General features: G+C 41.6%; 1 protein-coding gene across 1 annotated transcript; it reads right to left on the bottom strand.

Annotated features, from left to right (window-relative positions):
* Positions 1 to 9,480: 9,480 nt before the first annotated feature.
* LOC135513585 (inactive phospholipid phosphatase 7-like) lies at positions 9,481 to 19,439 on the bottom strand. Its single transcript, XM_064936471.1, has 2 exons — positions 18,873 to 19,439; positions 9,481 to 10,122 (listed from the first exon to the last, which is right to left on the bottom strand). Exons 1-2 carry the CDS (start codon positions 19,366 to 19,368, stop codon positions 9,737 to 9,739), a joined length of 882 nt encoding a protein of 293 aa, XP_064792543.1. The 5' UTR covers positions 19,369 to 19,439; the 3' UTR covers positions 9,481 to 9,736.
* Positions 19,440 to 25,104: the final 5,665 nt, after the last annotated feature.

Here is a 25,104-nt window from a genome sequence, read left to right as displayed (position 1 = left end):
AGACGCACCAATTTCGACGGAGGACACCGGGCGGACACCTGGAAAATGTAGTCTCTTATGGTCAATCTTCCAATGATATGCCTACAAATACGTCACAATGCTGCAGACACCTTGGGGAAACGACAGAAAGGGCAGGCTCATTCCTCTCGCATTCACAGCCATATAAGGAGACAATGGAAAACGGAGCCTCAAAAATCCTGCTTGTTTCCTGGATGCTGTTTCATCTTGGTTTTGCCTGTAACTCCCGTTCTAGGGCACCCACAGAGAATATCTTTGCAGTTCTGGAAACGTCAGAGTGTTTTCTTTCCAAAGCTATCAATTATATGCATAGTCGAGCAACTGCATATCAATGAAGAGATATGTGAAAAAACACCTTGAGGATTGATGAACTGTAAATCAGTAATTTTCCCATAAAATTTCAAAGGAAAACTAAATCACACACACACACAACTTGGAAGGAGGGACAAATTGGGGTGCGTAGAGACATACACTGCCTGCATTAGTTAACCTTGTTGGAACTTTTAAAGAACCGTCAGACCTAGAGTTCCGAAACTTTAGAATCCTGTTCTAGACCTCAGGTCGATAGTGCGTGGTGAGTTACGTGGCTCTAGGTTCTCGGACCGAGAAACAGCCTCGTACATTTGCAATGACTTCAATTCATTTTTTGCATCACGAAAATGACGACATTTAGAAATGTCCCAGAGTCGCAAGACTAGGTGCATTGCGACCGTCTCGGCCCATAGAGACGGAACCCAACGTTTCTGTCCGATAGCTCATTCAAGGACCCCATAGCAAGTCATGGAAAAAAGTGGGTTTTCAGCACCAATTGGGGTTTTGCTTGGACACCAAATGACCTATCGAGCCGAAACGTGGGATTCGGGGTCGCCTCAGCTAGAGCTACACATGACATCTGAACTGGACCGGCAGCTGGAACGTAACTACGTGTTTTAATTTTTTTTTATGGTTTGAACCGAAGGCGTTGTGAATTTTGGGCCAACTCTGAAGTATGTGATAGATGGCAACTAAATGAGTTGGAAAAAGTGGGTTTGGTGTCAGTTTGTATCAGTTTGGTGTCAGAATGATATCTATTTGACTGATAGACGGTGACTTGCTGGTGACTCTTGTCAATTTGCAATATGTTTAAACAGTGAGGTACCATCACCAAAGCGACATTCTGAAATCAACCCTAACGAGCGATGAAGAGGAACCAGAATCACTGCCCAGCCATCCCGAGTTGCCTAATCACACATATGCAGTTTTGGAAAGATCTGACTTTTTTAACCCCTCGAAACAGCCCCTGAGACACCAATTATGGCACTTCCGGTTGGCACAGGAAGCTATAAGTCAACACATATTCTCATCGTGGTATGCTTTTACAGAATCCTGAGCTTTAAGTCCTTACGTTAAGAACTGACTGATTTACACAGGGTTGAATGCACTATGTCTATCAAACTGCACGCAGGGTATGGATATACACTTTTAGGGTGATTTTAACCACTTCCGGTTGGTCCAGGAAGCTTAGAATCAACACAGGTAGACCTCATAGTGGCCTGATGCATTCTTACCGAAGACAGGTTCATACAGCATTCATAACCCATATAGGCTTCAGGTTGAATTTAGGGGTGCAGTCAATGTATTCCTATGGGGAGAAGTCAATGCAAACTCTTTGAAGTAAACACCTTCTTTTAATGCCACACAGTCAAGGTTAGTCTTGCACAGATCGGGAGGTCCTTAGGAACGTACCTGAGGTCGATTTGTGCTTCTCACCCTAACGGTTCTCTCACTGTCACCCAAAAGCAAATGACATTGTGGGGCAGGCCTCATTTTGGGCCTACTATTCTAATGGTCGCTGCGCTTAGACCGAGCGAGCTACGGTCAAGCGGGATATCTTGTTGAACTCGGCACAGCCTAGGGATTATGTTAATGCTATCGCCTGCTCTCTGTGTCTTTAAGCACCGCACTTTGTCACTCCATCCTTCCTGTGTGTGTGTGAGTGAGCTTTTCTTTGAGATCTGTTGGGAGAAATGACTAATTTACAGTTCAAGAGGGTTACCTAGTCACACATATGAAGTTTTGGAGAGATGTGACTTTTCTAACCCTTCAAAACAGACAGTGTGACCCAATTAAAGGCACTTCCGGTTGGCACAGGAAGCTATAGGTAAACACATGTCTTGAATGAGGTAGCCTCTTACTGGATCCTGAGTTTTAAGTCTTTAAGTTAAGAATTGACTGATCTACACAGGGTTGAATGCAGTCATTTTCACATTTGCAGGTTATGTGCATTAAAATACCTTTTGGGTGAATTTTACCACTTCGGGTTGGTCGAGGAAGCTTAGAATCGACACAGGTAGACCTCATAGTGTCCTGATGGACTGTCATCGAAGACAGGTTCATAAGGCATTCATAACCCACATAGGCTTTAGGTTGACTTTAGAGGAGCAGGCAATGTATTCCTATGGGGAGAGAAGTCAATGTAAAACACCTTCTTTTAACTGTGAAGGGTTAATGCCACACGGTCAAGGTTAGGCTTGCACAGATCGGGAGAACCTCAGGATCGTACCTGAGGTCGAATTGTGCTTCTCACCCTAACGGTTCTCTCACTGTCACCCAAAAGCAAATGACATTTAGGGCCAGGCTTCATTTTGGGCCTACTTTTTTTCACGGTCGCTGCACTCAGAGCGAGCTACGGTCAAGCGGGGCGTCTCGTTGAACTCGGCACAGTCTGGAGACTATGGTGATGCCATTTTTTGTGTTGATTTCAGAATGCCATTTTGGTGATGGTCCCTCTCCGGTGATGGTCCCGCTTTCAAAATATGGGGCACTTCCGGATTGGATTTTTCTCATGCTTTCGCCTGCAACATCAGTCCTGTTATACTCACAGACAATATCTTTACAGTTTTGGAAACGTTAGAGTGTTTTCTATCCCAAGCTGTCAATTATATGCATATTCTAGCATCTTGTCCTGACAAAATATCCCGTTTAAAACAGGAACGTTTTTTTTTTCAAAAAATTAAAATACTGCCCCTAGAGTCGCAACAGGTTTTAATAACCATAAATCACCGTCAACAGAATAATACAATAAATAGGTCAAACAAAACCCAGTCAATACCAGCATACCTTGCACAAGCACTACAACAAACAATTATGGACAAGGACATAGTGGGAAACAGAGTGTTAAATACACAACATGTAATTGATGGAATTGGACCCAGGTGTGATGGAAGACAAGACAAAACCAATGGAAAAATTAAAAGTCCATCGGCGATAGCTAGAAGGTCGGTGATGTCGCCCGCCGAACGCTGTCCGAACATGGAGAGGGACCAACTTTGGCGGAAGTCGTGAAAATGAGACAGCAATTCTTACCCCTCCCACAATATTTTTCCACAGTACACCATAATTTACAGTATGCTGCAGTAAATATACCGCAAAATATCAATACAGTATGATTGCTAATAGTGAATATTTAATTACATATTACAGCATACACAGCACAGCCGACATAGCACTTGCACTTTAGGCCTTAACAAAGGCTTCTAAACCTGACAGTAACTACAAGACAAAACAGATCAAAAGGACATTGCTAGCCACTCAACCATTACAGGTTTCACACTACCACTCTGATCTGTCCCTTCCATAAATTAATTTGTTGTAAAATTAAATCGTACCGCATTCTCACTAAAGGGTGCAACAAATATAGCCTCTTACAAGACACACCTCAAATATGTTAATGACTCAGAAACAACAATACCATGCATCCACTAGTGTTGTACATAAGGTTTTGATACAGTATATTATTGTATTCTGTGGTGTACAGCCTTCTCACTCATGGGCACAACAAATATAGCCTCTTGCAAGGCCTACATTAAGATATGTTAATGAGTCAGGGATTCTTTTCACATTTTCCCACAATGCATCATAATTTATTCTGTAAAACACATTTCCGCTATTTTACTGTGCTTTCTACAGTGTTTTACGATTGAAATTACAGAAAAGTCTTACAGTGTACTGCCACAACAGTGACCATGTGACGAATGCATTTGCCAGGGTGGGGTGTAAGGAAAAGTTTGATGTTAAAACGATGAGGCATGCTTGTCCAGAGATGTGAATGTCTGAGCTCAGGCAGGTATTTATAGCGTGCTGAGTCAGACTTGAGCTCCAGTAAAGTTACTGGATTACCATCATGATAAGAAGGAGGGGGAGTGATGGTGGTGGTGGTGGTTTGACTGACAAAGGCAGCTGCTTTATGTGCCTCAGTCTGTCAGGAGCAACTCGGACTCCGGGGTAGACGTAACATAGTAAATGTTTATCCGGAAAATGCAAATTTGTATATGGTAAGTATTAATTTGTGGATTTCCATCATATATTTCATATGAATTACAATTCTTACAATATGTTAAGAATTGCAATTTCTACAATATATTACATATTTGCAAAACGTGTGATATGTTACAAATTCCAAATTGTTGTGGCTAACATTAGCAAGGTGTCTAACATTAGCTAGGCAAGGGGTTAAGGTTAGGGTTAGGAGAAGGGTTAGTTAACATGCTAAGTAGTTGCAATGTAGTTGAAAAGTAAAAAGTACTTGCAATGTTGCTAAAGTTGTTTGTGATGAGATTTGAACACACAACTTTTGGGTTGCAAAATATTTGTGTTTATACACCTACCCATTGCCCCTGACCAACCACCCTACCTTCGTATTTTCCTTACCTTATGTCTTATATAACCATACCAAACGTAACATATCATACTAATTTGAGTGTCCTGGATTTACAGTTACTTTGTTACCTTTAGTCTATGAGACCAGACAGGAGAGGCAGCACAACATCAACCTTGTGTTAGTGTCACCTACTGTGAAACACAGACTACCTCTGCTGCAGCAACAACAAAATTCCCCTGACGGCCATTTTAATTGCCAAACAAGACACTTAACCATTGCAACTGTCAAACTAAGATCACATGACAGGCATAAGAAAAATGCACTGACGTCTCTCGCTCTCGCTCCCACTCTCCATCTCTCTTGCTGACACACACAAATACGTTACATGGCCACAAACAAATGTATGTGGACACCCCTTCAAAGTTGTGGAATCAGCTATTTCAGCCACACCCATTGCTGACATGTGTATAAAATCGAGCACACAGCTATTCAATCTCCAAAGACAAACATTGGTGGCAGTAGAATGGCCCGTACTGAAGAGCTCAGTGACTTTCAACATGGCACAAGTCAGTTCGTCAAAATTCTGTCCTGCTACAGCTGCCCCGGTCAACTGTACTGTAAGTGCTGTTATTGGGAAGCTGTGGGCCACACAAGCTCACAGAACGGAACAGCCGAGTGCTGAAGCGCATAGCGCATAAAAATTTGATGAATCACCATCTGGCAGTCCGACAAACTAATCAAGGTTTGGCGGATGCCAGAAAATCACTTCCTGCATTGCATAGTGCCAACTGTAAAATTTGGTGGAGGAATAATGTTTTTCATGGTTAGGGTAAGGCTACTTGAAGAGAGATCACTACAGCATACATTCTAGACAATTCTGTACTTCCAACTTTGTGGTAACAGTTTCCTGTTTCATCATGACAATACCCCCATGCACAAAGTGAGGTCCACACAGAAATGGTTTGTTGAGATTGTTGTGGAAGAACTTGACTGGCCTTCACAGAGTCCTGATCTCAACCCCATTGACCACCTTTGGGATAAATTGGAATGTCAACTGGGAGCCCGTGCCTGAACTCACTAATGCTCTTGAGGCTGAATGGAAGCAAGTCCCCACAGCAATGTTCCAACATCTAGTGCACGGCTGTCGAACCCTGTTTCTGGAGAGCTACCTTCCTACCTACCTTATGTTTTCGCTCCAACCCCAGTTGTAACTAACCTGGTTCAGTTTATCAACCAGCCTATTATTAGAATCAGGTGTACTAGATTAGGGTTGGAGTGAAAACCTACAGGATGGTACAGTAGCTCTCCAGGAACAGGGTTGGAGAGCCTTGATCTAGTGGAAAGCCTTCCCAGAAGAGCAGAGGCTGTTAGTAAAGGGGGAACAACTCCATATGAATTCCCATGATTTTGGAATGAGAAGTTCGACGAGCAGGTCTCCACATACTTTTGGCTATGTAGTGTATATACGGGATAAAGGTCCATAATATTGCATTACATTACTATGTTGATGAATACCATTGCATAAATAGTTTAATTCACATATTAAAATTGTGTTTGGTTCAGGCACATACAACAATTATTTGCCATGTAGACAAAGTGTACAGCTACTGTATGGTGCAGAGGAGGGTATTGTTAAAGGTGTCCTAGATAGAGCACATCTCTGTAAAATGAGAATGCACCTGCATCTCGAGGGCACTGTCCCTTATGTTCTCATCCATACAAAATGTCACACATTTCAGCAAATCAATTGAGGATATAATTTATGTTTAATGGATATGCCAATACATAGACGCATGCATGTATACACTATTCAAGATCAGAAAATACATGAAAAGGTTGTTGGTAACATTTCATTGTTCAAAGATAAATTACCCACTTTCTAATAGAATAAACCAAACCTAACCCAGTAGAATTTCATCCATCTGAATTCAAACCAATATGTTCAGTTAATGCTTAATTACTGAATGCTTTATTATTACGAAAACCTGTCCCACACCTTACTTATCCAAAATGTTTATCTAGTGAAAAATCTAATTTCAATCTTAACTTTTGTTTTAACCAGTAACTGTAGTCTGTCTTACAAAGGACAGCAGTTTCATTATGTGGTGGCATGAAAAAAATTACTGCATAGAAATATTTTGTTCTGAATATATAAGGAAGCTACCGCTAACACATTTTGAAACTGACAATATTTAAGGCAAAACCCACAAATTAAACACAATATAAAGTGTGCTGCTGAAATAATTGTAAAGAAAATGTAGAAACATGTATTTCCATTCATGTAAAAATAGCATCTTAGGCAATTAGAACAGCATCTGTTTTTCACAATTCCTGACATTTAATCTGTGTAAAATTTCCCTGTTTTAGGTCAGTTAGAATCACCACTTTATTTTAAGAATGTGAAATGTCAGAATTATAGTAGAGATAATGATTTATTTCTGCTTTTATTTATTTCATCACATTCCCAGTGGGTCAGAAGTTTACATACACTCAATTAGTATTTGGTAGCATTGACTTTAAATTGTTTCACTTGGGTCAAACGTTTCAGGTAGCCTTCCACAAGCTTCCCACAATAAGTTGGGTGAATTTTGGCCCATTCTTCCTGACAAAGCTGGTGTAATTGAGTCAGGATTTTAGTCCTCCTTGCTCGCACATTCTTTTTCAGTTTTGCCAACACATTGTCTACAAGATCGAGGTCAGGGCTTTGTGATGGCCACTCCAATACCTTGACTTTGTTTGTCCTAAAGCCATTTTTCCACAACTTTGGAAGTATGCTTGGGGTCGTTGTCCATTTGGAAGACCAATTTGCAACCAAGCTTTATTGATGTCTTGAGATATTGCTTCAATACATCCACATCATTTTTTTCTCCTCATGATGCCACCTATTTTTGTGAAGTGCACCAGTCCCTCCTGCAGCAAAGCACCTCCAAAGCATGATGCTGCCATCCCTGTGCTTCATGGTTGGGATGGTGTTCTTCGGCTTGCAAGCCTCACCCTTTAACCTCCAAACATAATGATGGTCATTATGGCCAAACAGTTCTATTTTTGTTTCATTAGACCAGAGAGACCAGATTTCTCCAAAAAGTACCATCTTTGTCCCCATGTGCAGTTGCTAACCATAGTCTGGCTTTTTTATGGCGGTTTTGGAGAAGTGGCTTCTTCCTTGCTAAATGGCCTTTCAGGTTATGTCGATATAGGACTCGTTTTACTGTGGATTATAGATACATTTGTACCTGTTTTCTCCGACATCTTCACGAGGTCCTTGCTGTCCTTTGATTTGCACTTTTTGCACCAAAGTACATTCATCTCTAGGAGACAGGACACATCTCCTTCCTGAGAAGTATGACGGCTGTGTGGTCCCATGGTGTTTATACCTGCGTACTATTGTTTGTACAAATGAATGTGGTACCTTCAGGCATTTTGAAATTGCTCTTAAGGATGAACCAGTCTTATGGAGGTATTTTTTCTGAGGTCTTTAAGGATTTCCTGATTTTACCATGATGTCAAGTAAAGAGGCACTGAGTTTGAAGGTAAGCCTTGAAATACATCCACAGGTTTTTTTATTTTACCTTTATTTAACTAGGCAAGTCAGTTAAGAACAAATTCTTATTTTCAATGACGGCCTAGGAACAGTGGGTTAACTGCCTGTTCAGGGGCAGAACGACAGATTTGTACCTTGTCAGCTCGGGGGTTTGAACTTGCAACCTTCCAGTTACTAGTCCAACGCTCTACCGACCAGGCTACCCTGCCGCTACCCTGGTACACCTCAAATTATGTAAATTGCCTATCAGAAGCTTCTAAAGTCATGACATCATTTTCTGGAATTTTCCAAGCTGTTTAAATTCACAGTCAACTTAGTGTATGTAAACTTCTGACCCACTGGAATTGTGATACAGTGAATTATAAGTGAAATAATCTGTCTGTAAACAATTCTTGGAAAAATTACTTGTGTCATGCACAAAGTAGATGTCTTAGCCGACTTGCCAAAACTATAGTTTGTTAACAAGAAATGTGTGTAGTGGTTGATAAACACGTTTTAATGACTCCAACCTAAGTGTATGTAAACTTCTGACTTCAACTGTATATGATGCTCACAAGCCACACAATAGCTTGGATATTCATTTCCCACTGAGCAAACAATTTCTGTACTTACAGCATTCTCAGAAATTAATTTTGTCATGTTTTTGTTTGGCAGACAATTTTTTAAATTGACATTTGTCAATACAAATCATGAACGCAACTGTTCATGTCAAATCATTCTACTTGTAGCCCTAAATGTCCTTAAAATAAAATGGTAAAACACTTAGTTGTAAGGCTAAATATGGATTGCAGAAAGTAGTTGCTGAAAGTAGTGAGAGAAAAAAAAAGATTTTTGGGCCTGATAATGCTCTTTTGAGACCCCTCTTTCAAAGTAACTGAGATCTCTTCATCTTTCCATGGTAGCCAAAGTAATGGGCAACTGGGCATTTCATACATGACCATAAGCATGATGGGATGTTAATTGTTTTTTAACTGCTATCAATATACTTTGCATCCCTCATTTACTCATGTGTTAACTTTGGCAGTTAGCTGTATCTTCTCGTGCATACTGTACACAAAATATCTGATAGTGAGTCATGTAAAAGTGTGTCTTTCACAAAATCCCTGATAACTTATGATTGTTTTACTGATACTTGCCATTTTTAAATACATACAATTTCAGGTCCAGAGAATGAGTGTTAAAAACATGTTTTTTTATAAGAAAAATGAATTGTCATAAATGTTGACAAAACTAAAAATTGCGGATCAAAATGTAATAAATCAACCCTAGTCAGAAAGGCATCGGAAATGTGTCACAAGGATGCATTCATTTCCTTGCATACTGCATTTACACTGGAGAAAGAAATTCAGTCAAAGCTGAAAATAACCTTATTATCTAGGGGTAAATGTGATTAACATACATTATGTCTTCATAGACTTCTATTTAAAATGACATGAGGGCCAGTGAGTGGTTGTGACAGAAGAAATTAACAAAAATAGGGACTGAGGGATAGGAGGATGTCAAGCTTTTGTGGGTTGCCTAAAATGCTGATATTGTCATTAGAAGGGGATCCAACTGAGTTTCCCGATGGAGATTAAAGTCTGGCAAGTGTTGGAGGGCAGCCACACCATTTCAACTAGATTGAAATGGAGATAGCCCAATGCAAAACCAAATCCCACATCTGTCAGGTGGTGGCGGCCAAGAAGGATGCGGGACACGCCGGCCAGGAAAGCCCACAGCACCAGTAAGATGCGCAGAGGGACAGCGAGCACTAAGTGTGACAAAAGGAACTTGGATACCATGGCAGCTCGGCTTGCATGTGATGCTGGGAAAGAGTAAATGTCCATCGCTATGTAATCAAAGAGGCCAGGTGTCATCTCCCAGGGTCCTTTGCGCTTCACGAGTTTCTGCATACCGGCGACGGTCATTACATCCAGTAAAAGCGCTGAGGAGGGAGAGGAAATGGTGTTACGGATTAACAGAAAACATCCTAGACCTAGATGATAGACAGTAGGGTAAATACAGCATGTGTATCTGAGTTAGGACCTGTACAAGTTTTACCAGTGCCAACCACTTGTTTTTAAAGTTGGCATGCACCAAATCTGTCCCTGTTTGTAGATTCCAGCCCATCTAGCCTAGCCTACAAAAATGCCCCAAAAAATAGCATTGCAGATAGTGGCCAGGTAACAAAACCAAAGCGTGAATTGCTGTCTTACCTTGTCCATAGGCTGCTAGACTGCTAAACCAAAATGAAATTTGGTAATTTTGCTGAACTATCCCTTTTTGATGATCTCATAATCCATTATAAACCTTGTCAGTATCCATGAACTGTTTATAATCTGTTTGTATCATATTATAATGAACCAGTTTGATCAGTTACACATTTTGTTGTGTTACAGCCTTAATTTAAAATTGATTAAATTGAGATGGTGTATCAATACACCCAGTCACGACAAAAACACAGGTGTGCTTCTTAACTAAGTTGCCAGAGAGGAAGGAAACAGCTCAGGGATTTCACCATGAGGCTAATTGTGACTTTAAAACAGTTACAGAGTTTAATGGCTGTGATAGGAGACAACTGACGCTGAATCAACAACACAAAAAACAATACAACCACAATACTAACCTAAATGACAGTGTGAAAAGAAGGAAGCCTGCACAGAATGAAAATATTCCAAAGCATGCATCCTGTTGGCAATAAAGTACTTAAGTAAAACTGCAAAAAACGTGGCAAAGAAATTAACTTTATGTCCTGAATACAAAGTGTTATGTTTGGGGCAAACCCAACACAATACATCACTGAGTACCACCCTGCATATATTCAAGCATGGTGTTGTTTGCATCATGTTATGGGTATGCTTCTCATCGGCAAGGACTAGGGAGGTTTTTTTAGGGTAAAAAATAAGGAATAGACCTAAGCACAGGCCTAGAGGAAGACCTGTTTCAGATTGTTTTTCAACAGACACTGGGAGAAAAATTCACCTTTCAGCAGGACAATTATCTAAAACACAAGGCCAAATATTCACTGGAAATGCTTACCAAGATGACATTGAATGTTCCGGAGTACCCTAGTTACAGTTTTTATGTAAATCGTCTTGAAAATCTATGGCAAAACATAAATGGTTGTCTAGCAATGATCAACAACCAACTGGACAGAGCTTGAATAATTTATTTAAGAATAATGTGCAAATATTGTACAATCCATGTACAATAGAGACTTACCCAGAACGTCTCACAGCTGTAATAGTTGCCAAAGGTGAATCTAAAATGTATTGACTCAGGGGTGGGAATACTTATGTACATAAGATTTTTCTGTAATTATGGGGTATTGTAAAACCTATGTAATCAATTTTGAATTCAGACTACTTCATGACTACTTCACGAAGGCACTGTATTTTGAGACAGTCGGAAAATTGCTAGCAGGGATTCTTGACCGACGGAAATTTAACTTTTATAGTTGAAAACACCAAGGGCAATTTCATAAGGATAAATATTTATTTGGGGAATTGTAGAATGTTTTCTATATTATTCATTTCCATGTTGGCTCTATGCGCGGAAATGCCTTTGTCCTGAGCAGAGGAGCCCAATTTCAAACTCTGCACAAAAAAGTGTTTAAAATGAAAGAACTGACAATAATGAATATTAACTGGAAAAGGATGTTATGTAGTGTCTTGCAATAGCCTTCGGTGAATTTAAATAATAATTATGTAATTACATAAACATGTATACAGAGATTTGGTCAACACATTATTCAGGAATGAGCAGGGTCAGTTACAGCATAAGAACCCCTTCTTCATGTCCTAATTACATGTAGTGCCACAAGACCACTCAGGTCTGTAAAGTTCTCTACTTTTGATAGATTTAAAACACACAATATTGACATCACCATGGTCACAATCATAACTGTCAACTCCATCTCCCTGATAGGACATAGTGTGTGTGTGCCATTCAGAGGGCAAGACAAAACATTAAAGTGCCTTTGAACAGGGTATGGCACTAGGTGCACCGGTTTGAGTGTGTCAAGAACTGCAACAACAGCGGGGTTTCTCACACTCAACAGTTTCCTGTGTGTATCAGGAATGGTCCACCACCCAAAGGACATCCAGCCAACTTGACACAACTGTGGAAAGCATTGAAGACAACATGGGCCAGTATCCCTGTGGAACGCTTTCGACACCTTGTAGAGTCCATGCCCTGAAGAATTAAGGCTGTTCTGAGGGCAAAGTGGGGTGCAACTCAATATTAGGAAGGTGTTCCAAATATTTTGTACACACACCATATACACACTCACTCACACACACACACAACATTGACACTCCCACAAAAAAAACCCACACACATTCACATACACTAAATACGCACATATGCACACACCGAAACAACACAAAAACACATACAGTACATAAACATTACACACACACACAGGCACACTCACACTTTTACTCTTCATTTCCTGCTGCTACTCTGTTCTTTATTTTACTCTTATGATTATCTATCCTGACACCTAGTCACTTTACCCTAACTTAATTTACATATAGGGCTATGGCGGTCACGAAATTTCATCAGCCGGTGAATGTCAAGGAAATATCTGTCAGTCTCCCATTAATTGACCATTAATTAACATAAACACATTTAGCATCTCCTGGCTTATACACACAGCCTACAAGCCATTGATGCAGACCTTTGAAACATTTAAAAAGGTATAATGAATCCATGTAATATAGTCTACAACTTCACAATAAATATTTATTTTAAACAGGTCTAAAGATGCATGATATGAAGAAAATCTAGTCTATTTAAGAAGAACAGAATAGCATACTCTGAGTTGTCCTTATGTTAGGTCCTGATCTGGCTATGCCAAATGGCTGAGGGTACACTAGTTAATTTAGCACATAAGATTTTCTTAGAATTCCGTGGCATTATTTTATAGTATGAAGAATACAATTGATCAAAGCAAAATAAAATAGAAAGGATATTTTCTCCAAATGATTTGAGGGAGTGCGCACATGTGGCTATCTGTGTTGAGAGGTTATTAAACAAAGAAATACACCATCATTCAAAAGTTTGGGGTCACTTAGAAATGTCCTTGTTTTTTTTTTAAAAAGCACATTTTTGTCCAATGAAATAACATCAAATTGATCCGAAATACAGTGTAGGCATTGTTCATGATAATGTTGTAAATGACTTGTAGCTGAAATGGCAGATTTTTATGGAATATCGACATAGGCGTAGAGGCCCATTATCAGCAACCATCCCCTGTGTTCCAATGGCACGTTGGGCTAGCTAATCCACGTTTATCACTTTAAAAGGCTAATTGATCATTAGAAAACCCTTTTGCAATTATATTAGCACAGCTGAAAACTGTTGTTCTTATTAAAGAACAATAAAACTGTCCTTCTTTAGACTAGTTGAGTATCTGGAGCATCAGCATTTGTGGGTTCAATTACAGGCTCAAAATGAACTTTCTTTTGAAATTCGTCAGTCTATACTTGTTCTGAGAAATGAAGGGTTTTCCATGTGAGAAATTGCCAAGAAACTGAAGATCTCGCGCAAACTGAAGAACAGCGCAAACTGGCTCTATCCAGAATAGAAAGAGGAGTGGGAGGCCCCGATGCACAACTGAGCAAGAGGACAAATACATTAGAGTGTCTAGTTTGAGAAACAGACGCCTCACAGAAGTCCTCAACTGGCAGCTTAATTAAATAGTACCTGCAAAACACCAGTCTCAATGTCAACAGTGAAGAGGCGACTCTGGGGTGCTGGCTTTCTAGGCAGAGTTCCTCTGTCCAGTGTCTCTATAATTTTGCCCAGCTTAATCTTTTCTTTTTAATAGCCAGTCTGAGATATGGCTTTTTCTTTGCAACTCTGCCTAGAAGGCCAGCATCCTGGAGTTGCTGATAATGGGCCTTTGTACACTTATGTAGATAATCCATAAAAAATCAGCCATTTCCAGCTACATTAGTCATTTATAACATTAGCAATGTCTACACTGTATTTCTGATCAATTTGATGTTATTTTAATGGACAAAAAATAGCTTTTCTTTCAAAAACAAGATCATTTCTAAGTGACCCCAAACTTTTGAACAGTAGTTTATATATTCCTATATGCTTAATTTAGAGTTATTAATGTCACTTTAGTTGTTCTACAAATGTTGGGCTACATGTTCCGATACATTGTAAGGCTGCATGATGCCACTCTAATGATGATGTCACGCCCTGGTCTATATTTATTATGTTATCTTCATGTATTGGGTCAGGCCAGGGTGTGACATGGGATTATTTGTAGTGTGTTTCGTCTTGGGGTTGTGTGGGGTGTATAGATTAGCCTATGGCTGCCTGAGGCGGTTCTCAATCAGAGTCAGGTGATTATCGCTGTCTCTGATTGGGAACCATATTTAGGTAGCCTGGGTTTCACTGTGTGTTTGTGGGTGATTGTTCCTGTCTCGGTGTTTGTTGCATCAGTCAGGGCTGTTTCGATTTTCGAAGTTTGTTGTTTTGTATTGTTCGTGTTCTTCTTTATTAAAGATGTATCGAACGAACCACGTTGCATTTTGGTCCGATCCTTGTTCTACCTCTTCGTCAGAGGAGGAGTTGGAGGAAAGCCGTTACAGAATCACCCACCACAAACGGACCAAGCAACGTGTCAACGGGCAGGAGCCATAGGAGAAGCAACAAAGGCAGCAACAGCGATCACAGGACTTCTTAACTTGGGAGGAGATATTGGACGGAAAAGGACCCTGGGCACAGCCTGGAGAATATCGCCGTCCCAAGGAAGAACTGTAGGTGGTGAAAGCGGAGAGGCGCTGGTATGAAGAGGCAGCGCGGCGACGCGGTTGGAAGCCCGAGAGTCAGCCCCAAAAATGTCTTGGGGGGGCTAACAGGGAGTATGGCTACGCCAGATAGGAGACCTGCGCAAACTCCCTGTGCTTACCGGGGGGTTAGAGAGACCGGGCAGGCACCGTGTTATGCTGTGGTGCGCACGGTGTCTTCTGTGCGGGTGCATAGCCCGGTGCGTTCTATTCCAGCTCCGCGTATCGGCCGGGCTAGATTGAGCGTCGAGCCAAATGCCATGAAGCCGGCTCTACGCATCTGGTCCCCAGTGCGTCTCCTTGGGCCTGCTTACATGGCACCAGCCTTACGCTCGGTATCCCCGTTTCGCCTGCATAACCCAGTGCGGGCTATTCCACCATGCCACACTGGCAAAGCGACCGGGAGTATTCAACCAGGTAAGGTTGGGCAGGCTCGGTGCTCAAGAGCTCCAGTGCGCCTGCACGGTCCGGTCTACCCAGTACCGCCTCCACACCCCAGCCCACCGGTGGCAGCTCCCCGCACCAGGCTTCCTGTGCGTGTCCTCGGCCCAGTACCACCAGTGCCAGCACCACGCATCAGACCTACTGTGCGCCTCGCCTCTCCAGCGCTGCCGGAGCCTTCCTCCTCTCCTGTGCTGCTGGAGCCTCCCGCCTGTTTTGCGCTGCCAGAGCCTTCCGCCTCTACAGCGTTGCCGGAGTCTCCTGCCCGTTTAGCGCAGCCAGAGCTGCCAGTCTGCATGGAGCAGTCAGAGCTGTCAGTCTGCATGGAGCAGCCAGAGCTGCCAGTCTGCATGGAGCAGCCAGAGCTGCCAGTCTGCATGGAGCAGCCAGAGCTGCCAGTCTGCATGGAGCAGCCAGAGCTGCCAGTCTGCATGGAGCAGCCAGAGCTGCCAGTCTGCATGGAGCAGCCAGTCTGCATGGAGCTGCCAGTCTGCATGGAGCTGCCAGTCTGCAAGGAGCTGCCAGTCTGCAAGGAGCTGCCAGTCTGCAAGGAGCTGTCAGAGCTGTTAGTCTGCATGGAGCAGCCAGAGCGGTCAATCAGCATGGAGCAGCCAGAGCCGCCAGTCTGCGTGAAGCAGCCAGAGCTGCCAGTCAGCGTGAAGCAGCCAGAGCCGTCAGTCTGCCAGGATCCGCCAGTCAGCCAGACTCTTCCAGATCTGCCGGTCAGCCAGACTCTTCCAGATCTGCCGGTCAGCCAGACTCTTCCAGATCTGCCGGTCAGCCAGACTCTTCCAGATCTGCCGGTCAACCAGACTCTTCCAGATCTGCCTGCCGGTCAACCAGACTCTTCCAGATCCGCCAGTCAGCCAGGATCTGCCAGAACCGGCAGTCAGCCAGGATCTGCCAGAACCGCCAGCCAGCCAGGATCTGCCGGATTCAACTCCCTGGCTGGGCTTCCTCTTAGTGCTGGGCTTCCTCTCAGTGCTGGGCTTCCTCTCAGTGTTGGGCTTCCTCTCAGTACTGGGCTTCCTCTGTCCCGAGCTGCCCCTCTGTCCCGAGCTGCCCCTCTGTCCCGAGCTGCCCCTCTGTCCCAGGCTGCCCCTCAGTCCAGTGGGGTTCTGGGTGAGGACTACTAGGCCATGGTCGTCGGCGAGGGTGGACAATCCTAGGAAGCAAGGAGGGGGGACTAAGACATTCATAGAGTGGGTTCCACGTCCCGAGCCGGAGCTGCCACCATGGACAGACGCCCACCCGGACCCTCCCTATTATTTTTGTTGTGCGTCCGGGAGTCCGTACCTTGGGGGTGAGGGGGTTCTGTCATGCCCTGGTCTATATTTATTATGTTATCTTCATGTATTGGGTCAGGCCAGGGTGTGACATGGGTTTATTTGTAGTGTGTTTCGTCTTGGGGTTGTGTGGGGTGTATAGATTAGTCTATGGCTGCCTGAGGCGGTTCTCAATCAGAGTCAGGTGATTATCGTTGTCTCTGATTGGGAACCATATTTAGGTAGCCTGGGGTTCACTGTGTGTTTGTGGGTGATTGTTCCTGTCTCTGTGTTTGTTGCACCAGTCAGGGCTGTTTCGGTTTTCGACGTTTGTTGTTTTGTATTGTTTGTGTTCTTCTTTATTAAAGATGTATCGAACGAACCACGTTGCATTTTGGTCCGATCCTTGTTCTACCTCTTCGTCAGAGGAGGAGTTGGAGGAAAGCCGTTACAGATGATTTGAAAAAAGTCGCTTGAAAGGCATGAGCTCTGCTTCGTTTTTTTGTGCAGACTGTACACACTACATCAGTCACTCATTCACAATTTGACATGCACTTGGTAATGCCTAGAATATTTGTGGCCGTTATGCACGCAAAAAAAATCCATGCCTTTTGTGGTTAGTGGCCGTTCGTGCCCTTCTCTGAGCGCTGCGCGCTCCATCAGGTGATCGGGTCTTTCTCACAGGCTATAAGTGAAGACAGACACATTGGGGACACAACTGCATGCGTCTTTATGCAATTCCAAGGTGCAAAATGAAGATATTGGAAGAACTGTCCAGATTTACTTTTCGTCAGCCAACAAGATGAGTAGGCCTAACAAACAGCAAAAGCACTTGCCTGTGTCAATTTACTATCCCCCATAGTATAAAATATTATTTCTTGACATTATAAGCACAGCAATGTGCACATGGTTGCAGGCTACAAGAGTGAATGTTCCATTAGCAGAAAACAGCATTATCAAAAGTGACCGCAAATTAAATTATTCATGTAAATCTTCTATTATAAAGGTGCATTTTTATGCTGAAAATGATCCTCCCCCAACTTGTATGCCAGTTAGGCTCTACACCCCTTGTAAAGGCAGATTGTGTTTAACTTGAAGTTATTTGACCACTTTAGTTGTGATACAAACCTTATTACAACATATATGCCCATTGGCTAGGCTACACGAGGTGTGCGACTATGATTCAAAAAAGTCAACAACAACAAAAGGAATCGTTTTTTATACTGGGCATCATTCACAAGTGATAATATAAAAATTCACAAGTGATAATATTGTCACCCATCAGACTATTCTTGACATAATATTGTCTTAACATATACTAAAAAATATATCTATGAAATTTGTTTTGATTTAGAATGGACCATAATCATGCACCTATATTGAAACAGGGGCAGCGGGAAAAGATGCATGTCATCTACACATTCAAATAGCGAATGGAGGATGCTTTTCCTTTTAGTTTATTTTCAAATAAATATAGTAGGCCTAGCCTATAGAAAGCTGATGGGATCCTCGTCATTTATTAGGGGCCATCACTCTGTTTTCTCCGGCAATTGCATAGGCTATAGAAATGTTGTGCAACATGAGCACATGGACTCTCATGAAGTGTTTGATTAGATTTTAGAATACATTTGCATTGATGTCAGAGTGATTAGAGGGACAATAGGTTGCTGAGTACCAGGCAGTTAGCAAGTTTGTTAGGCTACTAATGACCAGCAGCAGCATCATAGCTTGGGGAAGCCTAATTACTGTGACTAAACGGTCACATGGAATTTGACTGCCTTCATGACTCGTGACCGCTGGTGTGGCGGTAATACAGTCACCGCAACAGCCCTATGTACATATCGACCTGAAATACCTCTGCACAATGATATGGTACAGGTAGCTCCATTCTTGTGTAATTTTTGTATTCCTCATGCTACTATTTTATTTTGAACATCGTTGGGAAGTCTACACCAGTTGTATTCATTGCATGTGGCACATATAATTTGATTTGAATAAGCTGTACATAAGGGATGGAATTAAATGCACAGACAACAGTGTTGAGTGGTGGAAGAGTGGTGGAAACAAAAACAAAATTCAGTCAGAAAAAAACACTGTGAAGAAGTGTCCCTTATGCTTGAATGATTTGAGTCTGCCACATTTGATGACGAAAAGGTAAATCAAAAAATTAAATCACTTACCAAGAAGCAAATTGACCAGAACTTCTTGTCCTGCCATTGTGTTGCTTCTGGTGAGACATATAATTGTGCCAACAATCCAAGGGATGCCATGACCAGTGATTGCAAGCAGGTTGACCATGGAGCGCACACTGCCCCATGAGGAGTGAGAATATGCGCAAACCCCAAGCCTTTTGGACATGCATATATCAATCGCCAAAAGAGAGTTCATTGCAATGGCCTTAAACGAGGGGTTGAGTTGTATGCAATCCTCTTCTGGAAGTTTAACAGATTCTCTGCGGTCCTCAGTGTTATTTTCAAGTGGCTCCTGCTGCACATTTTGAGGTTGCTGCTGCTGCTGCTGCTGTTGGCTTGGCTGGCGTTTCAGTGAACCATGCCGTCTTAATGTCCCCCGTGCTTCGTTGCTATTTCTGAGAGGCTGGTTCAGTGAAATAAACTCCAGTCTGTTGATCGGGTCATTCTGATCTCTCATCCTGGATCTGGTCTGATTTACAGGCATTTTGATATCAAATTAGCAAAACCTGACAATTCCCCCTTTCCATGTAGCAGGGACGTGATTACTGATATGGTGAAGAGTTGTCTGCAGAGAGATCAAGTGTTGCTCTGAGGCGCCAACTCAGTGTGAGTTATAAATAGATCTACTGCCTTGCTTCTGTATCTGTATGACTGCACATGGCTCCTCGATTTCAGCCATTTTTATTTTGATACAAGACAAGTGACTGTACATAACTAGGGCCGAGCTCCCTGGCATCCAGGAACTCTATACCAGGCGGTGTCAGAGCAAGGCCCTAAAAATAGTTAGACTCCAGCAACCCAAGTCATAGACATATCTCTTTGCTCCCACATGGCAAGCAGTACCAATGCACCAATTCTGGAATCAATAGAAGCCTGAACAGCTTCTACCCCCAAACCATAAGATTGCTAAATATCCACATCCATGGGACAGTAGTGGAGAGGGTAGTAAGTTTTAAGTTCCTCGGCGTACACATCACAGACAAACTGAATTGGTCCACCCACACAGACAGCATCGTGAAGAAGGTGCAGCAGCACCTCTTCAACCTCAGGAGGCTGAAGAAATTCGGCTTGTCACCAAAAACACTCACAGACTTCTACAGATGCACAATCGACAGCATCCTGTCGGGCTGTATCACCGCCTGGTACGGAAACTGCTCCGCTCACAACCGTAAGTCTCTCCAGAGGGTAGTGAGGTCTGCACAACGTATCACCGGGGGCAAACTACCTGCCCTCCAGGACACCTACACCACCCGATGAAACAGGAAGGCCATAAAGATCATCAAGGACAACAACCACCGAGCCACTGCCTGTTCACCCCGCTATCATCCAGAAGGAGAGGTCAGTACAGGTGCATCAAAGCATTGACCGAGAGACTGAAAAGCAGCTTTTATCTCAAGGTCATCAGACTGTTTAACAGCCATCACTAACACCGAGAGGTTGCTGCCTACACACAGACTTGAAATCATTGGCCACTTTAATAAATGGCTCAATCGTCACTTTAATAATGGCACTTTAATAATCATGAAAAATATTGCATTTACTCATCTCATATGGATATACTTTTTTTTATATTATCTATCGCATCTTGCCAATGCTGCTCTGTCATTGCTCATATTTATATGTATATATTCTTATTCCATTCCTTTACTTAGATTTGTGTGTATTAGGTAGTTGTGGAATTGTTATATTACATGTTAGGTATTGCTGCACGGTTGGAACTAGAAGCACAAGCATTTCACTACACTTGCAATAATATCTGCTAACCATGTGTATGTGACCAATAAAATTTTATTTTATTTATAGCCAGGTTATTGTTATTCATTGTGTATTACGTGTTATTACGTGTTATTACTTTTATATTATTTCTCTATTTGAAATTTCGGCTTTGTTGGGAAGGGGCCACATGTAAGCATTTCACTGTTAATCTATACCTGTAGTTTACAAAGCACACGACGAATACGATTTGATTTTAAATGACTGACAGTAACCTCAGCCAATCGACCATGGACTATTATTAAGATATAAAAATGATAGCTGCAGAGGTGGCACCACAGTTCAAAAGTTTTTCCTGATCTCATGACCTGGTCTAGTAAACCACACCCATCCTGATCACATTTGTAGGCTATCACATAGTCCAACGTTAACTTTTTTCTCACTGGCCAGAACAGAATTTCTATTGGCCCGGAAATGGAGTAGTTTATTAATGTGGCGCTGCCCCTTTAACTTCTTCTGGCTTCAGTGGCACTATTGAGTAGCTTGGATGAAAGGTGTCCAGAGGGTGCCCAGAGTAAATGTCCTGCTCCTCAGTCTCAGTTGCTAATATATGCATATTATTAGTATTGGATAGAAAACACTCTGAAGTTTCTAAAACTATTTGAATGATGTCTGTGAGTATAACAGAACGCATATGGCAGGCAAAAACATGAGAACAAATCCAAACAGGAAGTGAGAAATCTGAGGTTGGTATATATTCAACCCATTCCCTATTGAAATCCCCTTGAGATATGAATGAAGATTCACTTCCTAGGGCTTCTACTAGATGTCAACTGTATATAGACATTTGAATGAGGCTTCTACTCTGTTGTGGGACTGAATAAGAACAGAATGCATCAGACTACTGGCAGAGAGCCAGTTCCAGGTCTAGCATAGCATAGCACATGTTATCTTCCTACGTTCCGTTCCTCCTCAAGACACAGAAGAATTCTCTGGTTGGAACTTTATTGAAGTTATATGATAAAAACATCCTAATGATAGATTCTGTACTTAGTTTGAAATGTTTCTTCAACCTGTAATATAACTTTTTGAAGCTTTTGTCTGAAAAAATGATCAACCAACTCTGGGGTGGATAGGTGTACGAAACGCACTAACAAAAGTGGCTAATTGGACATAAATAACGGACATTATCGAACAAATCCAGCATTTATTGTGGACCTGGGATTCCTGGGTTTGCATTCTGATAAAGATCATCAAAGGTAAGGGAATATTTAGCATGTCATTTATGGTTTATGTTGACCACAACATGGCAGCTAATTTGACTTGATTGCTCTGAGGACCGTCTCAGATTATTGCATGGTTTGCTTTTTCCATAAAGTTTTTTTGAAATCTGAAACAGCGGTTGCATTAAGGACAGGTATATCTATAATTCCATGTGTATAACTTGTATTATCATCCACATTTATGATGAGTATTTCTGTTGAATCGATGTGGCTATGCAAAATCACTGGATGTTTTTGGAACTAGTGAATGTAACGCGACAATGTAAACTCAGATTTTTTATATAAATATGAACTTTATCAAACAAAACATACAAGTATTGTGTAACATGAAGTCCGATGAGTGTCATCTGATGAAGATCATCAAAGGTTAGTGATTAACTTTATCCCTATTTGTGCTTTTTGTGACTCCTCTCTTTGGCTGGGAAAATGGCTGCTTTTATTGTGGATTGGTGATGACCTAAAATAATCGTTTGTGGTGCTTTTGCCGTATAGCCTATTTGAAATTGGACACTGTGGTGGGATAAACAACAAGACTACCTTTAAAATGGTATAAGATACATGTATGTTTGAGGAATTTTAATTCTGAGATTTCTGTTGCTTTTAATTTGGCGCCCTGCACTTTCACTGGCTGTTGTCATATCATCCCATTAACGGGATTGCAGCCCAAAGACTTTTTTTAAGACACTTGCGTTCCAAAAAAGATATCGACCTGGCTACAGTAGACTAGCGAAGACGAATGCTAAAGTGTATTTTATGTTTGTAGACTATCAACAGTTGCCAGCATTTTGAAGGTTTACTTTTGTAAATCACTTTCCCTAAAATAAATAAGTTCAGTGAGTAGATAGGCGTGTTTTTATGCTCAGGCAGGACAGCTCGCGTGTACTGTGTGAATGTAACATACGCTAACACCATTCCATACAAATGTGCGCAACCGGGGCATTCAAACGAGGCCACAAAGAAAACTCATGGGACTGTAGCGACTGTGTTGACATCAAACTCTGGGGTGTGAACTCCGTTTCTATTCAAGTGTTGATTGACATGGTAATGGCTCTATAGTATTGGAGAAAGGTTTAAAAAACGGACCCTCCGACGCTGTACGTTACATTGTGAGGTTTCATAGCGTAACGTACAGCACACATAAAGCAACTAATTCTGTCTTACAGCCTCTCTCCACCAGGTGTAGCATTTCTCTCACCGTTCAAAAACAAGAAAGGGACAGGGACAGGGTATTTTTTGCGTCATCACTGCAAGCTATCATGACTCTCAAAACCCTCTGTTTACTTCTGAAGATCACTTTTGCAACGCCCTAAAAACCCAATTCATATTCGACACAAACCTTCAAATAGGTATGTAATGACACAGTATATAAACTCTTTATAGTGTTTTATTTACATCTTAGAGGCGATAAGCTGATAAATTGGACAGATCGAGTGAAAAAAGCAGTTTCCCAACACGACATCTCTCCTTCTCACTATCACACAATAGGTTTAGCTTCCCCACCTGCCATTTTTAAAAAGACCTGACGGAGCTCATTGCCTTCTTGAATCATGCAGCGATGGGCATCAGGATGGCCTCGCCATTGATTTTGTTGGAAAGGGGAGAAATTGTGCTTTACATTGGTATTGATATTACAGTTGTTCTGGAAGTATTATTTTTTTTGAGCACTAAAATAAGGTCAATTGTACGGACCAGCGCGATGTACAAAAGTGAGTGAGTTTACGTTAGCTATCACCTTTTGCACTATTCAAGTGCTCCAGTAGTTATAACTCATGGGAACGTAGTGCTGCTTGAATGAACGGCCAATCATTTTGCTCAAATACAAATAGCACAACTTTTCCCTGCAGATGAAAACAGCATAGACCATCATTCGTTGTGTTTTTACTGGTAACCAGCCTTTGTTATGTTTTTACTGGTGACAAGCCTTCATTGTATTTTTTAATTGGTGACCAGCCATAGTTGTGTTTTTGCTGGTGACCCGCATAAGCTGACTTGCAAAGAGATGTTTATTTCCTATTGGAATCCAGGTTTATTAGGGCAATCCAACAATTTGAACTTTTATTCAACCATAACCTGCATTCAGAATGACTGCCAGGGTTAGAAACAAATGTTTAAATGAGACTACCTAAACCATCTTAACTGGAACAACGATTTCAATAAAGGGTAAAATAAGTCCAACAAACAGATTGGTTTTATGTTATTTAACTTTGTGTAGCATAAGATAAATTAATGTATAAATGAATTAATCAATGTAGGCTACATGTCATTCTAAAAATGCCACTACAATAGAGCATGTTGGGAAATGTGTTCATGATGGGTGTGGTTTAGCAGACCAGCTTGACCATAATGGGCCAGGATACACTCTAAAAATATGATACATGTACAGTGGTAAGAAAAAGTATGTGAACCCTTTGGAATTACCTGGAATTCTACATAAACTGGTCAAAAAATGTGATCTGATCTTCCTCTAAGTCAACAATAGACAAACAGTGTGCTTAAACTAATAACACACAAATGATTGTATTTTCCTTGTCTATATTGAATACTTCGTTTCAACATTGACAGAGTAGGTTGGAAAATGTATATGAACCCTTGGAATAATCAATGGGATTGGAGATGTTGGTTAGAGCTGCCTTGTAATATAAAAGAAACACTCACAAAATGTGAGTTTGCTATTCACATGAAGCATTGCCGGATGTGAACCATGCCTCAAACAAAAGAGATCTCTGAAGAACTAAGATTAAGAATTTTTGACTTGCATAAAGCTGGAAAGGGTTACAGAAGTATCTCTGAAAGCCTTGATGTTCATCAGTACAAGGTAAGGCAAATTCTCTATAATTTGTCACCCGGGGAGTGGCTGACCTGCAAAGATGACTGCAAGAGCACAGCGCAGAATACTCAATTGATTATAAAAATAGTGCCCCCTAGCTTCAAGAGTTAACAAGAATCCTAGTGTCAGCTAAAGACTTGTTGACGAGTCTACGATATGTATAATTGAAGTCGGAAGTTTACATACACTTATGTTGGAGTCATTAAAACTAGTTTTTCAACCACTCCACAAATTTCTCGTTAACTATAGCTTTGGCAAGTCGGTTATGACATCTACTTTGTGCATGACAAGTCATTGGTCCAACAATTGTTTACAGACAGATTATTTCACGTATAATCGACTGTTTCACAATTCCAGTGGGTCAGAAGTTAGCAAACACTAAGCTAATTGTGCCTTT

The sequence above is a fragment of the Oncorhynchus masou genome, chromosome 25 (assembly GCF_036934945.1).
Source record: "Oncorhynchus masou masou isolate Uvic2021 chromosome 25, UVic_Omas_1.1, whole genome shotgun sequence".
NCBI lineage: Eukaryota > Metazoa > Chordata > Actinopteri > Salmoniformes > Salmonidae > Oncorhynchus > Oncorhynchus masou.
This window is presented reverse-complemented; position numbering and strand designations above follow the sequence as displayed.